The sequence below is a fragment of the Saccoglossus kowalevskii genome, chromosome 2, assembly GCF_978046115.1.
Source record: "Saccoglossus kowalevskii chromosome 2, keSacKowa6.1, whole genome shotgun sequence".
In the NCBI taxonomy this organism is placed as follows: domain Eukaryota; kingdom Metazoa; phylum Hemichordata; class Enteropneusta; family Harrimaniidae; genus Saccoglossus; species Saccoglossus kowalevskii.
Window position 1 is genome coordinate 34,025,493 of NC_140642.1, and position 24,022 is coordinate 34,049,514.

At 34.9% G+C, this 24,022-nt stretch overlaps 1 protein-coding gene across 1 annotated transcript in view; it reads right to left on the bottom strand.

Moving 5' to 3' along the window:
• LOC100377229 (autophagy-related protein 2 homolog B-like) overlaps positions 1-24,022 on the bottom strand; it is a 40,435-nt gene that overhangs the window by 11,614 nt on the left and 4,799 nt on the right. Inside the window, exons 6-35 of the mRNA XM_085494776.1 lie at positions 22,516-22,713; positions 22,048-22,144; positions 21,707-21,889; positions 21,023-21,160; positions 19,422-19,538; positions 18,282-18,534; positions 17,447-17,627; positions 16,249-16,359; positions 15,974-16,159; positions 15,654-15,757; positions 14,808-14,974; positions 14,478-14,595; positions 13,823-13,988; positions 13,499-13,641; positions 13,153-13,310; positions 12,661-12,827; positions 12,281-12,425; positions 11,562-11,767; positions 10,627-10,707; positions 10,380-10,486; positions 9,848-9,940; positions 9,511-9,581; positions 9,309-9,376; positions 7,967-8,161; positions 7,290-7,425; positions 6,657-6,850; positions 4,699-4,918; positions 4,191-4,245; positions 3,700-3,820; positions 3,278-3,445 (exon numbers count right to left, since the gene is read on the bottom strand). Of these exons, the coding sequence (XP_085350902.1) occupies positions 3,278-3,445; positions 3,700-3,820; positions 4,191-4,245; positions 4,699-4,918; positions 6,657-6,850; positions 7,290-7,425; positions 7,967-8,161; positions 9,309-9,376; positions 9,511-9,581; positions 9,848-9,940; positions 10,380-10,486; positions 10,627-10,707; positions 11,562-11,767; positions 12,281-12,425; positions 12,661-12,827; positions 13,153-13,310; positions 13,499-13,641; positions 13,823-13,988; positions 14,478-14,595; positions 14,808-14,974; positions 15,654-15,757; positions 15,974-16,159; positions 16,249-16,359; positions 17,447-17,627; positions 18,282-18,534; positions 19,422-19,538; positions 21,023-21,160; positions 21,707-21,889; positions 22,048-22,144; positions 22,516-22,713 (4,347 nt within the window). The remainder of the gene's footprint in view (positions 1-3,277; positions 3,446-3,699; positions 3,821-4,190; positions 4,246-4,698; positions 4,919-6,656; positions 6,851-7,289; positions 7,426-7,966; positions 8,162-9,308; positions 9,377-9,510; positions 9,582-9,847; positions 9,941-10,379; positions 10,487-10,626; positions 10,708-11,561; positions 11,768-12,280; positions 12,426-12,660; positions 12,828-13,152; positions 13,311-13,498; positions 13,642-13,822; positions 13,989-14,477; positions 14,596-14,807; positions 14,975-15,653; positions 15,758-15,973; positions 16,160-16,248; positions 16,360-17,446; positions 17,628-18,281; positions 18,535-19,421; positions 19,539-21,022; positions 21,161-21,706; positions 21,890-22,047; positions 22,145-22,515; positions 22,714-24,022) is intronic.

Sequence of the window (24,022 nt, forward strand, 5' to 3'; positions counted from 1 at the left end):
TAGTGATTGGTGGAATGCATGAAAATCAGAGTTGACATAGCATATGACAATGGACAGATATTGAATTGCCAAAGAATGTAACAGTACTGTTGCTGCTGAGAATCTACATCTTCAAACACTGCAATCTGTGTTTTTAAATTAGTATTATACAAATTCCTGTGAATTTTGGATTTCATTTGTCGAATGAACTGTTTGTCAAATACAGAATACATATGTATACATAATAATATGCATAATAAATATAATGTATACATAATACAAAATGTGGATGCATTGTTTTGCTTTTTATGTATTTTTGCATTGTTTTTGTTTTGATAACTGTTTTAATAACAACTTTGTTATTGGCTTCAGATCTAGAGCAAAAGTTTTGCACCCAATTCATAGGAGTTCTTATATTGATTATCTGACATCTTGTTTTCTGTAAAGATTTTATTGGTAGGTTTGCAAATGTGTATCAGACTGTGCAACAACTCTCTCCATGAGTTTGCATTGAAACTCAGTCTAGTATTCCCATGAGATTTGGGAGATACATTACCAAGGATATTATTACAAGATAAATCATTTGCTTCATTGAACACATACAACAATGCATATTTCCACTGAGATCAGTGACCTTTGAATGTGTATCACCAGTGATCAGTCAAGCAGAATCAGTCAAAAAATTTTATCAGATTTTTACTACTACTTTTTAAATTTTTGCATGATATTTTCACACAGGACATCTGTCGTTTGAACTAAGAGAAGATTTTATACAGAAGAATTAGGTGACCAAGGTTGGTAAAGTTTGGCATAGAATTAGTAAAGTTATTGTGCACACATTAACAATTATTAAAGGGGAACTAAATAGAGCCTATTTTGGTGTTTGTATTTATCAAGTTATGTATATTGATTATAAATTTGAAAACAAAAATAAAAAAAAATGATTATCTTCAGAGTTATGATGATTTAAATATGAGAAACCATAAACCTGCGAAGGACTTCCGTTTGCGCCATCTTGCCATAAAAAAACGCCCTCATGAGGTATAAACAGGTAAGGTAACAAAGCATGATGACGAAATAGTATCTGATTAAATATAAGCAACTTAAGGAGCCATAGTTGGCTGGATGAGTGAATTGACTTCTAGTCTAGGTTGTTTCGACTTTTACGTTAATGTTATTTACAAGCATATCAACATACAAACATTATGGATGTGCGATTGATCGAGACAGGCATTTTGTTTTGTTTTTTGTCTAACTGTCTAATAAATGCTGTTTCCAGTACTGCACTGTTTCCAGTATGCAATCTTGAGTTCGTAGGGTGGTGGTGGAAACATTTTCGTCCATGTATTCATGTCACAGGAACACCAAGCAGATTGTTCACAGACTTCCGTGTAATTTGAAATCTAACTTTCATCCGAACAAGGGGCATCGTCGACGATATGCTCTCATCACTCACACCGGACTGATCTGAATCGTCACAGTATACCGTACTTCCCTGATCATAAGCCCGGAGGCATGAACACGTAAAGGAAAAATAAGGGATGAGCTTGTACTCGAGGACCAACTCAGAAAAAATGATTTTGTTTTGGGGTTAAACACTGTAACCATCTTGCAAACAACGAAAAATTATCCAAAAAAAATATTCGTTCACCACGCCGGGCTCGGGAAAATAATACTTATTTTTGAAAAAAAATGCGTCATTGATTTGAACGATACTTACAATGAAGAAACAAACATGTTCATAAAAAACACACACATTTTATTACAATACGATTTACATACCGTCTGAATTTACGGTGAAATAATGGGTAGGGTCTGTGAGGAAACAGTGGACGAAGGCATTTATCATTATCTTCGTTTTGGTATGTTTTCGATCGTACGCAAACTCTCGACGCAAAACAATTTTCCACCATGAGGTTTTTCAGCACGATTTGACCTGGAACAACTTCCTTTGACATAACAGGTCATGTCTTTCATTAACCAATCAAAATGATGTGTCGTAATGATGAAATTTTCCAATTATTGACGATGATTTTTTAATGCAATGCGGAAGTGAATTACCGCAATGTTAAAATGCGATCTGTAGCACTGATTGCAACGAAAAAACGATGTGATTTTTTTCCCCCTAAAACTGGCGATTCGCAATTTCCGAAATATAAACGACGGTTAATAATAACCGTGGATAAACTGAGTGTGGAGGAAGAATTTAAACACCTTTCTCGGTCGCCAACATGTCTCATCGTTCAAACCCTAGGCCTTTCATGATAGTCTCAAAGTAAACCATGCCCAATAACCAGGTACACGCCTTGACGATCACATTTTTGGCTTTTCGAAGGCTACTACTCAAAGAAATATGGATTACTCCAGAATTGCAACATCGATGTTCATCCTGAGTAAATGACAGAATAGAAACGATGCGAATCACAATGTGTACGTTCGCCATGCACTCTGAACTTGAAATTAATGCGAGTTTTCTCATAAAACTAAAAGCATGAACCAAACTAACATGCCAATCACGATTATTATGAAATGAAACACACCTTTTACACGCATATTTTAAAGAATATCGTCGACGCCCAGTAAAAACACTCTGGGCTTATAATCGTGAATGCCCTCAACTCGATAAATACCAAGTAAAAACATAGGGATAGGCTTCATACTCGGGAGGGGCTTACGATCGGGGAAGTACGGTACTTTAACGCAATTGGGCTTTCACTCTCAGAATACTGTGGTTCAAACGCATAAGGCTCTAACCCAAGTTTTAAAAAGCACATTGTGCATATAAAAGTTGAGTTTATACTAATAGTACACAATGCTTGGCAGCATGAACGGCTATGTACAATGGCGTATATAAATGCGATCAGATACTAAAACGTCATAGCTTTGAAAAGTACCCGGATGTTAAATATGTTCGTTCGTTAATTATTCCCCTCCATGAATGGCCTCCATGGCAAGCACTTCAAATGTCTATCCAAGCTACAGTTATAATTAAAACAAAATTAAACCACTGCAATATTATTTCGAATACAGTTTAGAATATACACAACTATAAATTTAGGCCGCATTTAGGTTCGCTTTAAAAACAACAACAACAACAATGACGAACAGACATTTTTCATTTAATATACCTTTCCTATCCATCCTTTGATAATACATTCAAGATAAAAACCAGCTCAATGAATATGTTAAAACATAACAGAGTCAGAGACAAAACGTTCTAAAGTATTTTTATTTACAAGGTTTGATATCAAGCACCCAATTAAAATCAAGAATCCAAGAAAACGCAAGAGTTACTCACCATGTTTGCATGGGCTTGTCTCGGCCGGTCTTCTGATGTATATTGATACAAGAACTTGTTGATTTGAGAATGAATGAGCCTATCTCGGATTTCAATATCATTTATCAATAGAATCTGTCTGGATGCCTGTTCTGTGTTTTCAGGGTACAATTCATACTGCATCCGAACCTTCAAATAAGCATGCATGCGCAAAAGTGAAACAAGCATCACATACTGACACTAGACTCAAAGCTATTCTGGACATGTGTATTTGTGGTTTGAAAAAAAGTAATCATACATTGACGGGTATGTATGAGTGGTTATTTAGGTACTGACAATATATTGCCCAAGATTATCACCAATCCATAAACACAACCTTGTTTCCTTTTGTTTTACAACCAGGTATTATTTTTACATCATATACATAAACCGCTGTCGCTTACCTTATTCATCTGCAGCTCCATGAGTACGTCAAGTTTTCGACAAGGCCCTCCCCTTGACTTCCACCCTAAGGTACCACCTCTGTTACCAGCGAATGAAGGAGATCCTGTCATGACTTTTGACCTGAAACACACATTGCAAGGAAGCATTTTGAAAGAAATGTAAAACATAATTAAATTCAATTAAAAGAATCTCTTCAGAACAGATTTTCAAAATTAAAATACTGAGCATATGTGAAATGCATTGTGGGATTTTTAAGCATAATTCAAATTTTGAACTTCTTCAAGCATGTTACTGAGCACATGTGCAATGCATTGTGGGAGATTGAACAGAATTAAAATTTTGTTGAGAATGTTACTAAACATATATGTAATGCAACACATTATTTGTTTACTGAAAACAAGATAGCCCAAGTAAACACACTCAATGAAAGTGCAAAATTAGTCCAGTAGTGAATATTTAAATACATGTAACAACCATTTTACTACATTACCTTGTCTTCTCAGGTGTACTAGTCTTACTACTGGGTGAACTAGGACTACGTGACCCTGTTAAATAAATTGGTTACACATATTATTTATCATGTAGTAAAATGTACTATCTGTTAAACTTGAACAAACTGGGCCATAAATCACGGGATTCATAGGTTATGCATGTCAGAACTTTAATAATTTACTTTTTATCTGGACAAGCTAAAATCCAGTCATGCACTGCAGTGTTGAATTCTGCTTTGGAACACACTCGGCAAAATTAAATTGGGAAGTAGGAAATGTTCCGTGTTCAAAATTCACAATTATCATACGAATTTAGAAGAAGGTGGCCTCAACTATTCTAGGAACACTTCACATTAGAATTTGATTTATCACAAAGATCGTATTAAAATCATCAGTTCCAAAGTCCTGCCTGTGATTTTGGGGTCCCCTGCATAGACCATTTTGTTGAGTCAGCAATATTCTGTAGCTAATAATAATCCAAATTTTTCACTGATTTATCCCTCCTACCTGGTGAATTCCTCTCGTCACACGATGACTCAAAGTCTCTTCCACCATAGATATACCACACAAGCGACATCTCTTTTAATGTGTACCGACACACTGCAGGAGGGAAATGGTCAGGTGGTTTCAGCAGATCCGTTTTACCGGTTGGCAAACTGAAGTGATTCTTCACAATTTTGATAGTCTGATCAGATAAGATCTTTACTTCTGGTTCCCCATCTCTGGGCTAAAAAGAAAAAACAAACAATTAAGTCCAAAAACCTGAAAATGTCAACAAATTTGAGTACAATCTGAAGATTTGGTACATGTATCATGAACACATGTCCCTCCCAGCTAAGATTTTACCATAATTTTATTACACTTTATCATATACCTCGTATTGCCCGGCCTCGTAACGCTATCGGAATCCCGATGCGCGAGCCGTGCAATAATTTTCCATATCATGCCTGGGCCCCGTTTACCATATTTGGTAAACGTGTCTATTTTCTAGAACTACTTTCTGTTTATAAACAACGCGCATAATTTGCGTCTGCGCTTCGATAATGGCTGACGATATTATTCTGTGGATGGAAAATTTACCGAAAAAACAGTTGGACTCATTATTAACCTGACGAAAGCCGGCATTCCACCACAACCAATCATAAATATAACTGGTCACAAAAACGTGTCAAGTTTACAGCACTACGATACGCACATTCAGCTGGCATCGGTGTCGCGGGATACACCCAGCGACACCGATGCCATCTCAATGGAAGATCGTCGGCGCATTTCAGATATTCTTGGTTACGCCAGAATCTGGAACTGTAAACCAAACTGCTTTTTGTCAAGCAATTGTTTCTCGTTCACCGACTAAGGTTTTTAACTGTGAAATTAACGTGTCTTTACCCGTCTTTACCTGTGGCTACAACATCAGCTCCAAGAAATCGTCCGTTGTCGGATGGTCAGTAAATGACCAACTTAGCTGGACTGTAGTGTCCATTCTTAAGAAAGAAAGTTTATAATGAGTTCGTATTTATTATCGTTAAAATATTGCTATAAATTTATGTTCATTTGCTGTCTCATTAAAACGTAATTTGTGGATATATTTGGTGACATTAGTTTGTCTATAGATCCCTGTCACTGACGTCATGCGATACCGGTCTATTGTGTGAGAGATGTTGACGCGTTTGCGTCATTTAGAATCCATCGTATAAATCCGCACCAGTAAAAAGGCCCGTACCGAAACCCGGATGAAATCAAATAGGTTTTCTTTTGGGCCAGACGAGCGAAAAATAACATAACTAAAGACTTTTTTTTCATATAAGGTATATGATAAAACCTTTATGGACTGGATACGGCTTTTGCTGCCCTCGATCGTACGGCTTACGCGCCCTCGCAAGCTCAGGCTCTTCCGCCGCACGACCTCGGGCCGCAAAAGCCGTATCCAGTCTATAAAGAATAATGTCGCAAATAATTGGACAATACTAAATGTTATATTTCAAAAATTATCATTAATTATTTCATTAATTTTAATATGCCAATAATGCTTGGCTAGCCCAAGACATTAACACAAAACTTGAAGCTGAATCATCAATGAAACTTGCTCAAGCTTTTGTTAAGATTGTCTCTGTGCGCCCTCTAGTGGCAGTTTAAACAAATTCTGATTTTGGTGTAATGATATAAAAATATAAAACTCAGATAAAGACAGGGAGAAGGGGTAGTCCCATTTACTTTTCACTTTTCAAAAATTGAGTAAGTTAACAAATCAAAATTAACTTGGTAAGCGTAACAATATAGTGCAAAGTATTGCTCATGCAGACCGTACAGAAAACTGGACAGTTGATCATGTGACTGCTATTGACATAGAATTTACACCTTTATCACTGTATATAGCTCAGCACATGGCAATCAACTAGTAAAGACAGCATTGATAAACAAAATAAAAAATATTCAAATGGGGGCTCTCCAGTTCTGTAAATGCTCACCATAATTCCCATTCCTGGCACATCGAGAATACAAAATACATCATCGTCGTCGAAATCATCATCTGATTCAGCCTTTGCCGATTGCTGACTTCTTGATTGCTTTGTAGTTTTACTTTCATCCGGGAAGAGAAACATTTCTGTAGGTGGCTTTTCATCTTTATCAGATGATATGTTGATGACTGTGGGTGGGGAGCCTGAAATATACAAACACTGATGAGTTACGGACATGAAAAGTGAAATTGTTTTAGACTGGAGGAGATTTTATACCAAAACTCCTTAGCCGAGTAGAAATGTCATACAATACTTTCTAAACTGGTGTAACTTCATACCAAACTCCCTAGACTGATGACAATTTTATACTACACTCCCTAGTTTGGTAGAAATGTCATTCTGAAGTTCCTTGACTAATGAAAATGACATACGGTATTTAACTGCCTAGACAGGTAAAAACTCCATTGACTGTGTAAATAAAACTATCCGATCTTTTATTTTGCTACTGATATCTCATTATCTTTTGAATCTAGATATTGAAATTGTACTGAAGTGTACCAAATTGTACTGAAGTGTATGTTTTAGAAAACTCTTCAATGTTACAATATTGTTACAGTAATTTTATTGTGCCAACATGTTTACCTTTATTTGAACCACTGCTCTCAGACGTGGTAGAGGAATACTCCTTCATAGCCTCTTCCATTAAATTCTGCATCTGTTCAAAATGTCCCTGAGCAATTGGACTGGTTGACACAGCTGGAGACTGTGGCTGGGTAGCCTGCAATAAGAAACAGTTTAACAACAAACCTGTGCTGATTATAGCCATTCACAGTGATGGAACAAGAACAGTAGAATGGTTTACATAAATCAGGCAGAGATAGGTTTACATGTACACTAGAAGGTTGGATTTAGCATGCCTAATGTACACAGATTGTATTAGACTATCCCAACATCAGTGGAAGTTAGGTGCGATGGAACACTTTTTTTTGTCCCTCATGTAGTATTCCAATCGCTCCCATCATCGCATTCTCAGAATAAATAATACAATAGCTACAAGAGAACAGTGGCGTCACAGATGGGAAGAATGGAAAACTATTTCATGGTCAAAAACAAATGTGTGTTCTCTAACTTTGAATGAGATGTCCATGGACATTTGCATCTAAGGTCCCACCCATATACAATATCATAGTGATTCACAAAATCTGACATTTTATTTTTTAATGGATATTTTACTAACTACCGGTATATGCAGTTAAATAAAAGAACTCCAGTTAGCAAATACTGAGGATAATGTTAAACCAAATCATTGTATTACTAACCTTTGTGGATGTACTACTGCTACTTGGTATGCTTTCCTCTGACTGTTGGGCTGGCACAGGAGATGGTGAAGGAGGATTCAAATCTCCATCATTAGCAAAATAGATGATAAGCTTCCTGAGTGCATCACAGGAGTCTACACAAGTCCTAATATTTAGCAGGTTGTTAGTTGCCTGCAAGTCAATCCGAGGGTATTTCTAGCAGAATAAGAACACACAATACTCAGATGAATAAATAAAACATAGTACAACAAGTTTCTATTTTTATTTATGAGTTATTCACAAGCCATAAGTAGAAAGAATGGTAGTGAATTAGCAAAACAACCCAGCATTAACACATGTACAGAGACAGCAGTGCCGTTTATGTTATATGACTTTTGTACATAATTTGAAAGTAACTCTGTAACCATGTGTTTGATATGTAATCCATAAATCCCTGGAATAATTGTTATCATGATATCTTTCATTATTTGTATCCTTGATGTTTTCTACTTGCTGTATGAGATACATATATGATGTCAGATGTGTGGTGCCTGCACATGTCTCTACATTAGCGTAGTACAGTTAGATGTTGACCACACATCATTTATCAACGTGAATACAGAAGCATTGGGCCATCACATTTATGCAAGTTCGTTAAATTTACATATAACATAACTGATGTGTTGCAATATTGTATATACCTAAGTATGTGTGTCTTACATATATCATGGTGATTTTACTATTATAATTATCGTAGCAAAGTTCCAGAGTTGTGTATGTAGCTGACTGTTTTCTCTGTTCGTTAATGGTCTAATTATTCAGTATACAGTAATCATCCCATTTCACTGTTGAGATTAAATTAATTTACCATGTACTGTATAATACTTTATTTTCGATTGGAATTTATTTTTGCCATTTTCGCTAAAGGGATGATTCCGTGAAAATAAAATCCAGCGAATATACTTTTTTTCATATATTTCACATTAAACTCATCAAAAATTTCATACAAGACACCCAAAAAGCCTTTTCAGCGAAAATAAAGTGTTCCACAGTAATCTATTTATTTAATAATTTTAATAAGTTATTTTGGTTGATTTATTTGGGTTTTAAAAGAACTCTCATGCTTCTTGTGTCAGTAAGTGAGATAGCTTTCATACTACATTGTTTATAATAGTTATGGGGGTAGTCCTGTATTGCAAGAATATATACATGTACATTTTATGTGTGATTCCTTGTTTTAATGAGAACCGTAATTTAATTCTGAAAGCTTTGCAGAGTTTGCAAAGAAACAAACAGAATTAGAAAATTGTCTTAAACTGAACTGAATTCCTGAAAAGTTCCTGGAAAATCAAATGCAACTTACAGGATCCTTGCCATCACTCATCCGTAGAGACAACTGGAAAAATCCCATGTCCATTACGCATACATAATCTGAAAACAGAGTAGAAACAAAATCAATACTCAGATGATAACTGATGTGAACACCATGGTGAAAGTCAGTAACAATGTTAGTGGGACACATTAACACACATTTGCAGTCCACTGTACATTCATGTTTTACTTACTTTTTTTCAGATCAAGCATCTGAGCATCTCGTTTATCTGACACAAATAGAGCTGCATCTTCTACTAGGAATCTGAAAATAAAAATAAAAACTTTCAGATTTCATTGAAGACATCAAGCTACATTAGAATGTGATTGGACAATATTTCAAATTAAACATTGATCAAAAAAACATCAAAATACACATTGGTAAACATGCATTCTTAAATTGAAATTGTATTGTGAAACACTAATACAATGACCAAGAGGATATCAGGACAAGGCAAATAGATGGTTGCAGATCACCTACACATATCAAAATATCCTCTCATAGATAGGCATTTAAATTAGTTCACCAACCTTAGTAATGAAACTGGGGCATCATAAACAATATTACTGGATATACTGAACGTTTCTGCTGTAATGACACTTCTAATTGGTAGGTATAGTGGCCTGGCAACAGAACAAATAGAATATTTAATACATGATGTGTTTTCGGCATGATAAAATGCAGGAGCTGCACAACAAATTCAAGAGACATGTTGGAAACAGATTTCTGTGTTTAACATATCTGGGGATACCGTATGATATTCTTTATCTTACATTACGTCACTATAGTTTATAGCCTATCACAATAATGTAACTTGAGATTACCCGCCAGAATGTAAACTTGTCACATGTGTGAGTCAAGGCTAACATGAGGCAGTAGTGTTTAGACCACGGAATAAAGTAGTCGTGCTTTTCAACTCGAAGTAACTGACTTGTTATCTGATTCTGTAAAGATCCCATACTCCACAAGACATTTGAGACCTTATTTACATTATTGACATTCCCTAGTAATGCATGGATATCTCTGTCTCATGAATGTACTTAAATAATATGAGTTGATCACCTGTAGTCAATAGCACAGCTCCAGAGATGTGTATGTAACTCGGTTAGAATCGTTGGAAGTTCATATCCTGGTACAGGTTCATCAAGCACGTCAAAGAACTCCATTAACTGAAACACATTGAGATTTAAATAAAACAAATTATTTTGAATATTCATGTTATGTAAATTGCTTCACTGTAATTTATGTTTATGGAGAATATCGATAGCGTCAACAAATATAATTGCAATAAAAACAACAAATGAATTACCTGACTGATCCAGCTCTGTTCTGACAACACTACTCTGTGTTGCAATGTTGCGCCTCGAATACCAATGGCAACTTGGATTTCCTGAGAAATATTTGATAATGAGGTAATGTGAGAAGTTACAATGGTGTCACATTGTTGTTATCAAATGGATGTAAATAAAGTACTAGTACCATGTTGTTTACACAAGTCTCTCACAAATATATCACTAATACATTGTATTTTATATTGTATAAACTAAAAGCAGCATCTGTGTGATTTAATATAATACAAAACTGGTGTAAATGTCATACTAAACTCCTTTAGATTGGTGGAAATATAATACCAAACTCTCGAGACAGGTGAACATTTCATACAAAGCTACATAGGTGGAAATATAACATCAATCTTTATAGACTGTGCAACAACCATTCTTTATTTTATAGCCATTGATATTTTGTCATGATTTAACCTGTATATTAGACTTGTGCTGAAGAGTGGTGACCTAGTGCCAAGCACCCCTAACAGTGCATTGTTTAATATCTCAACATTCTGAAGGCTTTTGATACCTAAGCGGAATTTTGATGTGTACATTGACAGACACACAGACACTGGTGCAACATAAGCCCCTCTTTTGGGCACTGTTGGAGTTAAGAAGCCATAAAAGTGGAATTTTGATGTGTACATTGACAGACACACAGACACTGGTGCAACATAAGCCCCTCTTTTGGGCACTGTTGGAGTTAAGAAGCCATAAAAGTGGAATTTTGATGTGTACCATGACAGACACACAGACACTGGTGCAACATAAGCCCCTGTTTTGAGCACTGTTGGAGTTAAGAAGCCATAATTGTGCAAGAAAAATTAACTCCATACTGGGTAAATACAACTAGATTCATTTTTTTAAAGGGACTTGTATGTTAAGAATAACAATATCATTGCAAATAATGCAAACTCACTTTAACTTTCCGTTTTGTGTCTAGGTTGATTTTAATGGCAACAGACAACATGTTGAGGCTATCATTGCTACTCCCAGAGCCGACATTACTTCCTAATTTGGTATAGGCACCAGCTTCTGATTTGTAAATACATGGATTCAAGTGAGGTGGAGTACTGCGAGAACTAACACACTCAACAGGACTCATCTTTTTTGGTGTCACACAACCTGTCATATGAAATAAAATTATTTAAATTAATAAACAAATGACTAGATGTACAATGAAGTAAGCATATCACTGCATCACCTAATTTTGGAATTGCTTGGGTCAGTCGATGGTATTTGTTAGTAGTTTAGTTTTTAATAGTTTATTGATGGGTGTGAGATGGGTAGTACTGTCAAGGTATTAGACAGTGAATAGAGGAAATGGTTAGTAAATGGGTGCATGAGAAAGTAAATGGTTGCCTTAGGGGTACATGTTGATTGTAAATGAGTGATTAATTGGATGCATACATGTAGAAGTTAGGGTATTTCTGAATAGATCGGTGAGTAGATAGACTGATGCAAAGATTCAGGTTGTCGTTGATGGCATGTTGACATATAAATCTATTAAAACACCACCATGACAAGGTATCACTGATTATACAAGTAGCTCTACCAGCCATTACCGTTTGTCTACCAGTATATATGTATGTGGCAGACTACATACAATCATGTGTGTATTGAAAGCAGTTTACTTACCACTATGATACATAGTGACTCTGTTAGCCTGAAGTGACAGGTAACTCAGATCAGGATTACCCTGATACTTAGCAACAAGAAACAGATTAGTATCTTCAAAATCCAACACGGCTTCACCATACTTTTCACCGTCACCGCTCTCTTCCTGCAGTACAGAAGACATTATGTTGTTACATACAGGTTGCTGCGTTTACATGAATCCTGATTGTGAATAGCAAGACAATTTTTAAACAATAAAGTAGAATTGAAAGAACTTCATTGTAAATCAAGGGGTGGGAAGTATACAGTCATATTTCTGAACATCAACAATAGCATGAAAGTTTTACCAAAGACTGAATAAACTTTGTCCAGATGAGGTCGAAAAGGACGATGTCACTTACCTTAGCACCTAGACATAGATCCAGTCGTCCGTGTCCAATATTCAAGCTAACAGCCATGTAACTCTGTGAGTGTGCAAAGTTTGCAGGGTCTGATTTCTTCTTTTTCTTCTTTTTAGATTCAAAAAGAATTGAATCAAACTGGTTGCTGTCTTCTTCAGAATCAGAGTCTACAACATGCAAAAGTTTTGATAGTATACATGTAGTAGTAACATGTCACCAACCCACAATTCATAATGGAAACATGCAGATATCAAACACATTATGAAGTATATGAAAATGGACATTAACATCTACATAACATTGGCCTCAAAATAACACATACAACAATTTACAACATTTTACACATTCTGAAAACATATTGATATACTAGTAATCAGAAGATCACTTAACACATTGCCGGCTTAAAGCCTCAATGTATTGTCAAAATGAATGGGAAAAAAAAAGACACAAGCAAAGAACGTGTTAATATAGTAATAATTAGTTAAAAGTTACCATTAGCGTGTAGGGATTTACACATAGAAAATCTTTCATTGAATAATGACTGAGTAGCAAAGTCAAATCCACGACATGAAGCAAATACACCATGACCTTCAGCAACAACAGCGGGCGATGGTGCACCTGGTTCCCATAGCAACATATCGTTGAGTAATCTGAAACGTACATAATGGAGGGGTCAATGTTTTTGTAATTTTTGAAATGAAATAATCCACTCATGAACACATGTGTAAAATTTGAATGTACTTGTCCAACGTATGGCAAGCTTTATTATTTAAGAATGATGAATGATCCTAAAACTTGTCAGTGGACAGAGCAGAGAACAACAGACTGGATACTTTACCTGTTATAAAGTAATTCAAAGAACTGTTTTGATGGCAAGAATCCACTGACATTGGGTAAATTAAATTCTAATTGCATCCTCGAATGGTTGGTAGCTTTCTCAGCAAAATCAGCCATTTCAGTTTGATCACCAGGTATGACCATCTGTGGAAGAAATTCACATCATTGGAAAAAGGATTCCACAAACTCATACTTGAACATTCATTACAGAAATTAATTTATCTTTGGAATGTGCATAAAAATGGTGTCCACAATATCATTCTGAAATGATATTTATCAAAAGGACTTTTGCTCCACCCTTCCTCCCCCAATATAAACGTCTTACCTCCTCACTATCATACATGACTTTCTTGGAAGAGAATGGAGATGGTTCCTGTTTTCCAAACTGCATGGTATCCTCCAATGAGCTGAATTGATTGCTGTCTTCAGAGTCAATCTCCTCCTCTTCTAAGACTGGTCCACTTTCAAAGGGCAGAACTTTAACTACAATTCTGTAAAACCACAAAGAAAGCAGGTACCTAACTTGTATCGAAATACATGAGCATTTATCGTTCATTGAGAGGGATCCCCTTAATCTATCACTGATCAACTTCCTTCGAAAGTGACATCAAAACCTCATGTGCATGTCATTCTACTACCTGCTTCACACTACTTGGCTAAAAATACAGTTGTGTGTATTCCTGATCACTTTTGTCAATCATATGATAATTCCACTTCTGATATTGTTATTTTCATTATCAGAACGAATTCCAAAAGCAATATTGACATATAATCAACACACTTGTAGATTTGAACAAAATAATGAGATTCCATAACATTTCAAAACATTCTAAAGTAAAATTCCAAATGAAATTCGCATTAAAGATTATATACAGTTGATTATAGGCATCCTGCGATCTGATTGGTGGAATTGGTTCAGCCAATCGCTGTACACACTGAGTGATTTGACTATGCAAGTTTAAAATATATATCATGCTTACCGTGGCCAATTAAATCCATTTTGTATTCCTTCTTGGCCAGGAACTTCATTGTCATTTTGATCAGGGCCAATTCTGATGAAAGACACTGGCGACTTGTCAGGATCTTCTTGTAACATACCTGACAAGAGAAAGATGATTGTTATAAAACTTGACACACAGGATTCTCAGAAAACTTTTAAATTTTGCACTGCTGAGCATATGTGCAATGCATTGTGGGAGATAACCATCTATTTTATATAATGTAAAACTATTATCACACTGAAATCTCAATCTGAAGTCCCATCCTTCTCCTCCTCAAATATAAGATTCCTTTGGATTTAAATGACCCACCATGCATTTCTTTGAATGTCAATTCATATTTTGAACACTGATCACTGCCTCCTAGTTTGGTGTAAAACCCAACTTCCATAACTTCAAGAAAAAGAATTTCTTTCCTTAAAGACCTCACCCACCATGGACGTCTCTCATGGTCATTTCGTAGGTCAGGAATTGGAAATCTGTAATATAAGATGATATCATTAGTGTTTATATGGAAATCATGTCCCTGAAAATTGCCAAAAATTGTAATGTTGACTTTTTCTCAGTTGTTTATCCTCACAAAATACTACAGAAATGTGCAGTATAGAGTCCAATTACCCAACCTCAATTTAAGCACTTTTTTTTTAATATTTGTGACAATGGCAATTCTGGATATTGATTTTCACTATTGTCTTCCTGTCTTTTTTATGAAACGTAAGTGATAATGGTGCATATAGTGCATTTTGTCACAGAAACGATTTCATTTTATATTCCATTTTTTTAGAACTATGAAACAAGAATATGTGGCCATTTCCTAATTTCTAGACAATTCATTCCCTGGTTTTTTTTTGAGCTGATTTATTTGCTTTCTGCATATCTAGAAACTCCTTTACAATCACTTTACTTTTAATCTTGTTGTGATTTCTCATGACAATACAAACAGTCAGTTTCTACACCAAATAATGTTCACACATTGAAAGCCTGCACTTTCCTTCAGATAATGGGGACAAAAATAGCCAAATTGAAAATTGACTAAAATTTTGAAATATTGAAGAATATAGGAAAAATGTGCAGAAAAAATTGGGCGAGAAATTCTGGTGGTGAATAGGTTAATAACATCCATGTTGAATCCATAGAAAAAAGAGCTTACTGACTCACCTGACTGATATCACTGAAAATGGACAGGTGACATGTATATCTATTCTCTGATCACTAAGACTGGGTGTGTCATCAATGGCTTGACTGAAGTATCCTTGTCTGGACTAAAGATACAAAGAAAAATGAAAATGAAATCCGATCAATTTCAAAAGTGCAACTGATTATCTCAAGATTCCTTACTTGATATAATAGTATTATTATTATTATTATTAATATTATTATTATATTATTATTAATTTTGTTTAATGAAATCTTCTACATCAATGGACAAGTATGAGTCAATACATTGTAATTAGATAACGTGAGCGAGACAACTTTACCATAGGTATGTTTTGATGGTGGAATGATTTGTAATTCCGATGGCCATCAGTATCAGGTAAGGGTACAGGATGTAAAAGAGAATTCAATCTGTCTACCACTGTTACATCCAAGTCAAGCCTGATTCGACCAAACTGCATCACGATGTCAGTTCTTGGTCTGTGTAGACTACCCCGAGAGTTGGGTCCCTGCAAGGGAAAGAAAACATCACATTTACTGCTGGACTTAGATATACAAGGTGATGTTTTTAAATTGCTACGTGATCTGATCAACTAACCTGTCCACTGTTTCTAGTCAAGTTTTTCACTTTGATTTTAAAACATGGCACACTGGATAGACTTGTGTACATAGAACGCCTGCTTAGTTCTTCTTCTGTAAATGTCAATATCTATTGAAGAATTCAAACAGGAAATAGATTTAGGTTTTAAAAGTCTACATAATAGATCTTATAGATTAATATTGAAAAACTGTTAAAGATAGTCAGAAAAATAACATATTAAAGATAGTTGTATGAAGCGGAAATAGGATTTGTTGGCTTAGTTGTATGGTGAACACAATGTTTTCAAGACCAGTGGTTGACCACACTGATGATGGATGGCCAAGACCACAAGAGAGCCCCATAGGTTCAGTTTAATTCAATTAAGATTTTCTAATGAATTGCAAATGGGAGATCCTGCAATTTTGAACTTGACATACAGTATATTTGTTGGAAAAAAATGAAGCAAAAGCTGTTCAAATGAGAGCAACAATGCGACGGACGAAAACAATGCCGAGGGAAATTTGTTCACGACAATACCTTGCACCATCATCATCATTCAGGGCAAGCTAAAAATGACACTTAAGGTGGAAGCCTACTCATAATTTAAAAACCCAGAATTTATTCATTTTTGCAATAAATTGTACTCCAAGGCAATATAAGGATATTGATCTAAAAAAAGTTGGGGGTCACCAGCTTTTTTTCGAGAAATTAATGGTTGTATTTCAGTGGAAAGTCGCCATTTTGACACTATTATAACACTTTTACCACAGGTTCCTATGGCAGAGATATTATGCAATATCTCAAAATCTAGCCTGGTGACATAGGCTGAAAAAATCATATATTGTTAATGATGGAGTACCTTTTGTTGTTATGTATTATTAAAAAAATCTGGGTTTTAAAAAGTGTCAAAAAATCCATTTTTTCTTTAACATTATGTTCTATGGAATTGTTCTAAAAATAGCAATTTTTAAGAAATATTGGGACACGTTTCTCAAAAAGCATAACTGTAACGCACAAAATAATGCTATTTCATTGTACCATGGGACATTAGCTTCATGATTGTACATAATAAACTAATGAACATTGTCATGCGATTTATGACCAATTTAACTAAACATTTTTTGATGAAAATTCCTGATATTCCTGACAAGGAACAGAATCCACCAGTCCTATCAGTGTGTATTATTGTAGTGTACACACATGACAGTATACTTACTTCTGCATAGCTGGGTGATATATTCTCTGTATTTGGAGTACCAGTACTGGAAACAGGTGTGCTTCTTTCGTATAGCGCTTCTACAACTTCCAACATTCCCACAGAGAAATCAGCACTGATGGCGTTAGCAGAATGGGATGTTTTTCTATCGCACTCCAGTGTAACTGGCGCAAAAATTAACCTGCAATATGTGCAAAATGTTATGAATGTTTTTCTTTTCCTTATTTGGAAAAGGGTACATCACATTTACATTGGACATTTGAACACTTTGCTCTGTTTATATCAGACACAATGAGTATTATACAAATGTATGCATAAACACATTTTTTTCAATAGAATAGTCTCACATTTAGTCAAACTGTTCTATTTGAAAAAAATGTCTCAGCTATTGCTTGTGCAAATTTTCCAATCAAAAATACCCATAATTCCTTGAGATTAAAATTGTTGGCACATACCGGTACTATAAAATTGAAAGTTCTTGCACAGTTTGAGTAATTATTTATTCATCTAACAATTACCACTTTAATTCACAAAGACAAATTGTCATTATTATCATGAGTCGGGAAATCCACATAATGGTCCCAAGCAACGTATATAAAGCATGTAAGATATATTGTGTGTTTACAAGAGTTATGATTTATGTAATATCCATTCTTTACACAATTTAGCTAGCACTGTGAGGTGACTGTGACGCCTTAGGACATGACCATCACAGAGATTAAATCATCAAATCGCTAACCATAGTAGCAGTAACAATTTATACACTGTAATTGTGTACAGCGCAAAGACATTTTTACTCATCAACTAAAAAGCAATAGAAACAAAAAACACTCACTGTAAATGATCATGTTGACAAGCTTTGGCAAGTCTCTCTCGTAACTCATCGTAATCTTTTCCTCCCACGACAGAAGCACCGAAACCAATTTCATGGAAGTAGCTCGTGGACAGCGTCATCATGGAAACAGATTGCTGATTGTTGCTGGTTGACGGTAATGGATTCTCGTGCAGTATCACCATGGCGATGCTGCTGAATTTCAATTTGTAGCGTATCATCTCTGCTTCAGGATCATCGAGGAGTTCTGAGAGAGCTGTCAGATGAAAATTACATCAAAGTCAATGATTCTAAAAAAAACAAGTAAATTCTTGTGCAATTCAAGTATCCTGAGAAATGCATTCCGTTCTTATACATCTAGGAGCAGAACACAATATGTAAATAGTATAAACAGTTTTTTTGTACGCTATAATTTTTCCAAACCAAAATTTTGATGAAGGATTTCACACATTTTTTAGTAATTTTTCTTTAACTTTTTTTGTGTGCAATTTTGGCCCAAATGGACACAAATTCCCCAAATGTGGCAAGTGACAAAAGCTGTGGTTTTCAAAGGGTACTAAAGAACAATAAAAGAAAGATAATTGAATTACCATTAGCCGAAAATTTACATTAGCGATAGTATTGTTAATTAAGGATGCGTAAAATCTCCACAGATCAAACTAAATGTGGTCTCATTTGTGTTGAGGTAATAAATAATACAACAGAGTTATTTAGTAGTATCAGTGACATCAGAGATGACAGAACCCTTGGTATCTTTATTACAAACACTGGTTGAATATCTACATCTGCAATAAGTGTTTTAGGTATGGTACTTATACATTTTTAATTAGGACACATGAACACATATATGGTTATTAAATATGTTGATCAGATCGTATGCCCAATGTCTTCAATAAAGCACTGTTTGAATGTTTATATCTGAAATAGTGTTTCGGATATGATATTTATGCATTTTCCATGAGGTGACATACATTTATCAAGTTATAGTGTTCAATAACTTTAATACACTGTGTGAATCTCTTATCTGCATTTAGCTCCTGACATTACACCATACAGATGTACAGGCAGATACTGGCACCATGATAACCCCAGCCAGCACTATGGTATATGCCAGAGGAAAATGAATCTGTGCAGTTAACTTACTTTTTCTGGGTCTATGAGATCGCCTTGCAGCCCCTTTAGGTATGGATGATGCAAATGGTGATCCAGTGGACGTGATATAAGTGATACCATAGCCTTGTCTGGCAATGCTACTGTTACCTGTGATTAATTATACAAATGGTTAAAATATTCCAATGTTTTGATCTCTCAAAAGATCAATTAATATTGTAGTTTTTCATGTATGTGCCTAGCTAATTATATTACTATATAATAATTATATAAATGTATGTTTAAATCATAGATACATTACAATGGCTCAAGTAGCAACTCATATTTTTCAGCAACAATACTAGACAAGCCATGCATGGCACAGTCCCCGTTAGTTAATTTAAAAGTTTTGTTTATAGTAATATAGTTGGGACATAAACATGTCAGAAGTATGGATCCAGATAATGATGCTTGATTATCATGATTTTTTAACATTAAAATGATTGACATCTTGTATCTGATCCTCAAACGAGCACTTGTCCATATTGGGAAATATTGCTTTGGAACAGCATTAAATAAAAAAAAAATGGCCACCAGTCGGCCATTTTGAATACGTCTATATATCTATAACATGATGTACAACGAATATATAAAATTCGCACATAATCAGTCAAAGCATATCAGAGATATGGCTCTAGAAGCGCATTCATTTAAACAAAATGGCCGTCAGTCAGTGCCTATGGAACAAAATCTATCTATAAACGTCAAGATCCAGTTCTGGAATGCCAGAAATGCTTTATTTTTTAGGACTAAAATGGCTGTCATTTGGCCATTTTGAATCAGATAGTCAACCAAATATATCTATGTCATGATTATGTAATTCATTAATCCAAACCAACAAACAATATTTGCTATACTAGAAGTATATAGAGAATTGTGCACAAACCAATAATTTAATTTATTGTAAACTGGATCATTAAAATATATCATTAAAATTCAATATGTACTTTAACACAACAGCTCCTACAACTATACAGTAATTGCATTAGTTTTGAGACATAGACTTCACTGACATAGCAAGTGATAATCTAAGGTATATTTATACATTATTGAAGCAATAATGGCTGCTTAAAAAAAAGAAAATTAATGATCAATTTCAGTAAAAAAGAGTAGCAAAAATTTACAATTTTGTAAAAAAACAAAAAAAACAATAAACAACTCCTATATCAATTACACAAAATAGAGCATCTCTATGGTAAACTTACAATTGCCTAAAATAAAAATGATTATTGCTCAAAGCATAATCAATCAATGTATAATTATGTCAAGCACTCCCCTGTTACAATTGTACTCAGAATTTGACCCTACGCTATTACATGGTTCAAACCATTAAATAGTAATTTGATTATACAATGAATGAATACTTTACTTTCAGAATCTTTAAGTTATGAGACCTTGTTTCATACACGAAATAAAAAGATTCATTTTTTAAATTTGCAATCACTAATATTTTTCTATCAACGAAAAGTGTTGTTTACTTTGGTTGACATTCTTGAAAAGGTCCTCACAATAATGCAGACATCAAATCAGACCATAAAACAACAATTTAATACAAGGTGACATAAGTAGAGAATTCTACGAGCAACTCAATTTACCTGTTTGATTTGTGTCAACCGTACTAACGCTGAAGTTGCTATTGACTGAAGATTCCATATCACTCTCACCAGACTGTTCAAATGGTGCTAACGATGCCAAACTAGCCGACATAGAGAAATAAATCTCTTCTTCATCATCTATAAAAATAATATTGAAGGAAATTCATAACTTGGTCAAGAACCTTAGATTAAAAATAAAGACAAAAATTTGCAATATATACATAAAGATGAAAATCTGAGCTAAATAAAAATGATGTCATGACACACTGTATGTCGTGTTTGTTGGTTTGCGTCACATGCATAAGATGTATACATCAATTTTCAACACATTTTATTATTATGACATGTCATTTTTAAATCAAAATTGTTATTAATCAGCCATCTTTCAAAACAAATTTGATTAGCAAACTTGTAGACAATATTTTTTTTGCATATGCATCATGCTTCAAACAATTCAGAAATTATTTATCATGCAGTTTTCGAAAAAAAATTGCCATCAGTCAGCCATCTTTAGTTAATACATATGCAAAAAAAAACAGTTCCCATGTGAAGAAGCCTAGATATGGAGATATGAAGAGGCTCTTAGACGTCAGAATAACACCACCAATCACACCTGAGAATATCAAATGGAATACAAAATATATACAGTCATATAGAGATTAACTATCACTTATTAATTTCTACCTAGAAACTGCGTATGTAAAGGTTCATCATCTTGGCAAGTCCAGGAGTGCCTCTTCCCTTCTTGTTTGAAAGCTCTATCTCTGTGTAACTGCTCCTGGAGCTCTGTTTCTATTCTGTCATAGTCTTCTGGTTGCATGGGTTTGTTTTTAGCTCGTCCGGGTACTGGTGCTACATCGGAAGACGCTGTGAATGGCAGGCAGACATCATAAATAATTAATCAAAAAAGCTATTTTAAAGTAGATGAAACTTCTACTGATAAATAAACAAATATAAAAATAGAATAGAAAATGATAGGAAGAATAATATATGCATATTATGTAATGGTAATTGTTTAAACTTACATGGTGAAGCAATTCCATGTGCAAGCTCTAATAACAAGTGTACTTGTCTTGGAGATAAGAAGAAATTGATAGAACCTAGAAAGGATTCTATTTCAACCTGTCAAGAAAAAATAACACAGATATATTGTAATAAATACATACCACATAAATTGTATAAATGTAGAATGTGATTTTTATTACTGGGTGATATAAAAGCTTTTGACTAGAATAATTGATTGTCCTCTGTGGATCTAAAAATTATCCCCCCAATAATATTATCCCAGTATGAAACTGAACTCTAGAGGTAGTGGGAATAACTTGCAAACTGTTACTAGATACTATTTGATGGACAAGGTACATAGAACATTAGAGAGTGATATCGAAAATAACTGAGAGCCAGAATTGCTTGGTCATATTTATTCGTTTATTTCTCACTACATACAAATGACAGACACTCAGATAAAGACACTATGAGAAGTTAACACTTACTTTTGGTCCTGTGACTCGATCGTTTTGTTTGATTTTTAGTTTGATTTCCTGTCTACCCGCAAAGCTAGCAATTTTGATTGGATCACCGTGCTCAATTTGCCGATGAATGGAATCATATGTAGGTTGCCTCGCTGTCATCTCTGAATGCTGTGGAGGCATCGGTGGGGAGAGGGGTGGAGAGAAATTCCCAGTATGCATCTGAAATGTAAGTAAAGAATACATATGTAAATGAGACTGATAAAAATACCTGGACAGAATAGAAATTGAAATTGAGACTATCACATGACAATTACTGCAACATTTTATGTAAATAAACCTAGCGTAACATTGTCTTATGAGAATCTAGATTACCGTAAATAACAAATGAATGGATGAAAACAAACTAACGATATGATGTATTTTCTTTGCATGGCAAAAGAGGGCATAAAAGTCCTGAAATTATATATCAAAACATTATGGACAACAATGAAGTCAACATAATTACATAAATTAACAAGTCATTGAAAATGACACAGTCCCCGTTAAGTTCTCTTTGTGCTCGTCATATTAAAGCGGAGGGGTTGTCGCGAGCGTGTCCTTGAAACTTGAGTTCCAAGTGACGTATACAACAGATTGTTTATTTACATCAAAACACGTGTTTCGTGTCATAGTAATATGGCCAAAATAAAAACTGGTACATAAATTGTGGAAATATAGTAGTAAGGCCAAAAAGTCAGATGGCTGTCAATTGGCCATCCTTGACCAGATTTTGAAACAAATTGTCATGGACATGCATCCTAACATGTATAAAGTACATGTATGTGCCAAATTTGAATGAAAACTGTCAGGGCACGTCCAAGATACCACATAAAAAAACAAAAACAAGATGCCTGCCAGTCGACCATCTTTGATCCAATTGCGAAATAAATCGTCATGGACATGTATCCTAACATGTATAATCTATGTACCAAGTTTGAATGACAACTGACAAAGCATGTCCAAAATACAACATTTTCAAAAAACAAGATGGCTGCCAGTCGGCCATTTTGAATCAAATCGCTAAACCACTGCATGTGCATATGTCCCATATGTGAAATATGACGTTGGATAGACTGACGCATGGACAGACAGACACACAGACGGTCGGAACAGACTCAGGAACTCACGGACGGTCGGGAACATGTATCCTAACATGTATGATCTATGTACTAAATTTGAATGAAAACTGACAAAGCATGTCCAAAATACAACATTTTCAAAAAACAAGATGGCTGCCAGTCGGCCATCTTTGATCCAATTGTGAAATAAATCATCATGGACATGTATCCTAACATGTATAATCTATGTACCAAGTTTGAATAAAAACTGACAAAGCATGTCCAAAATACAACATTTTCAAAAAACAAGATGGCTGCCAGTCGGCCATTTTGAATCGAATCGCTAAACCACTGCATGTGCATATGTCCCACATAAAGTACTAGGCACATGCAAAAAATGAACGGAATCGGTCCAAGAGATTCTGAGATAC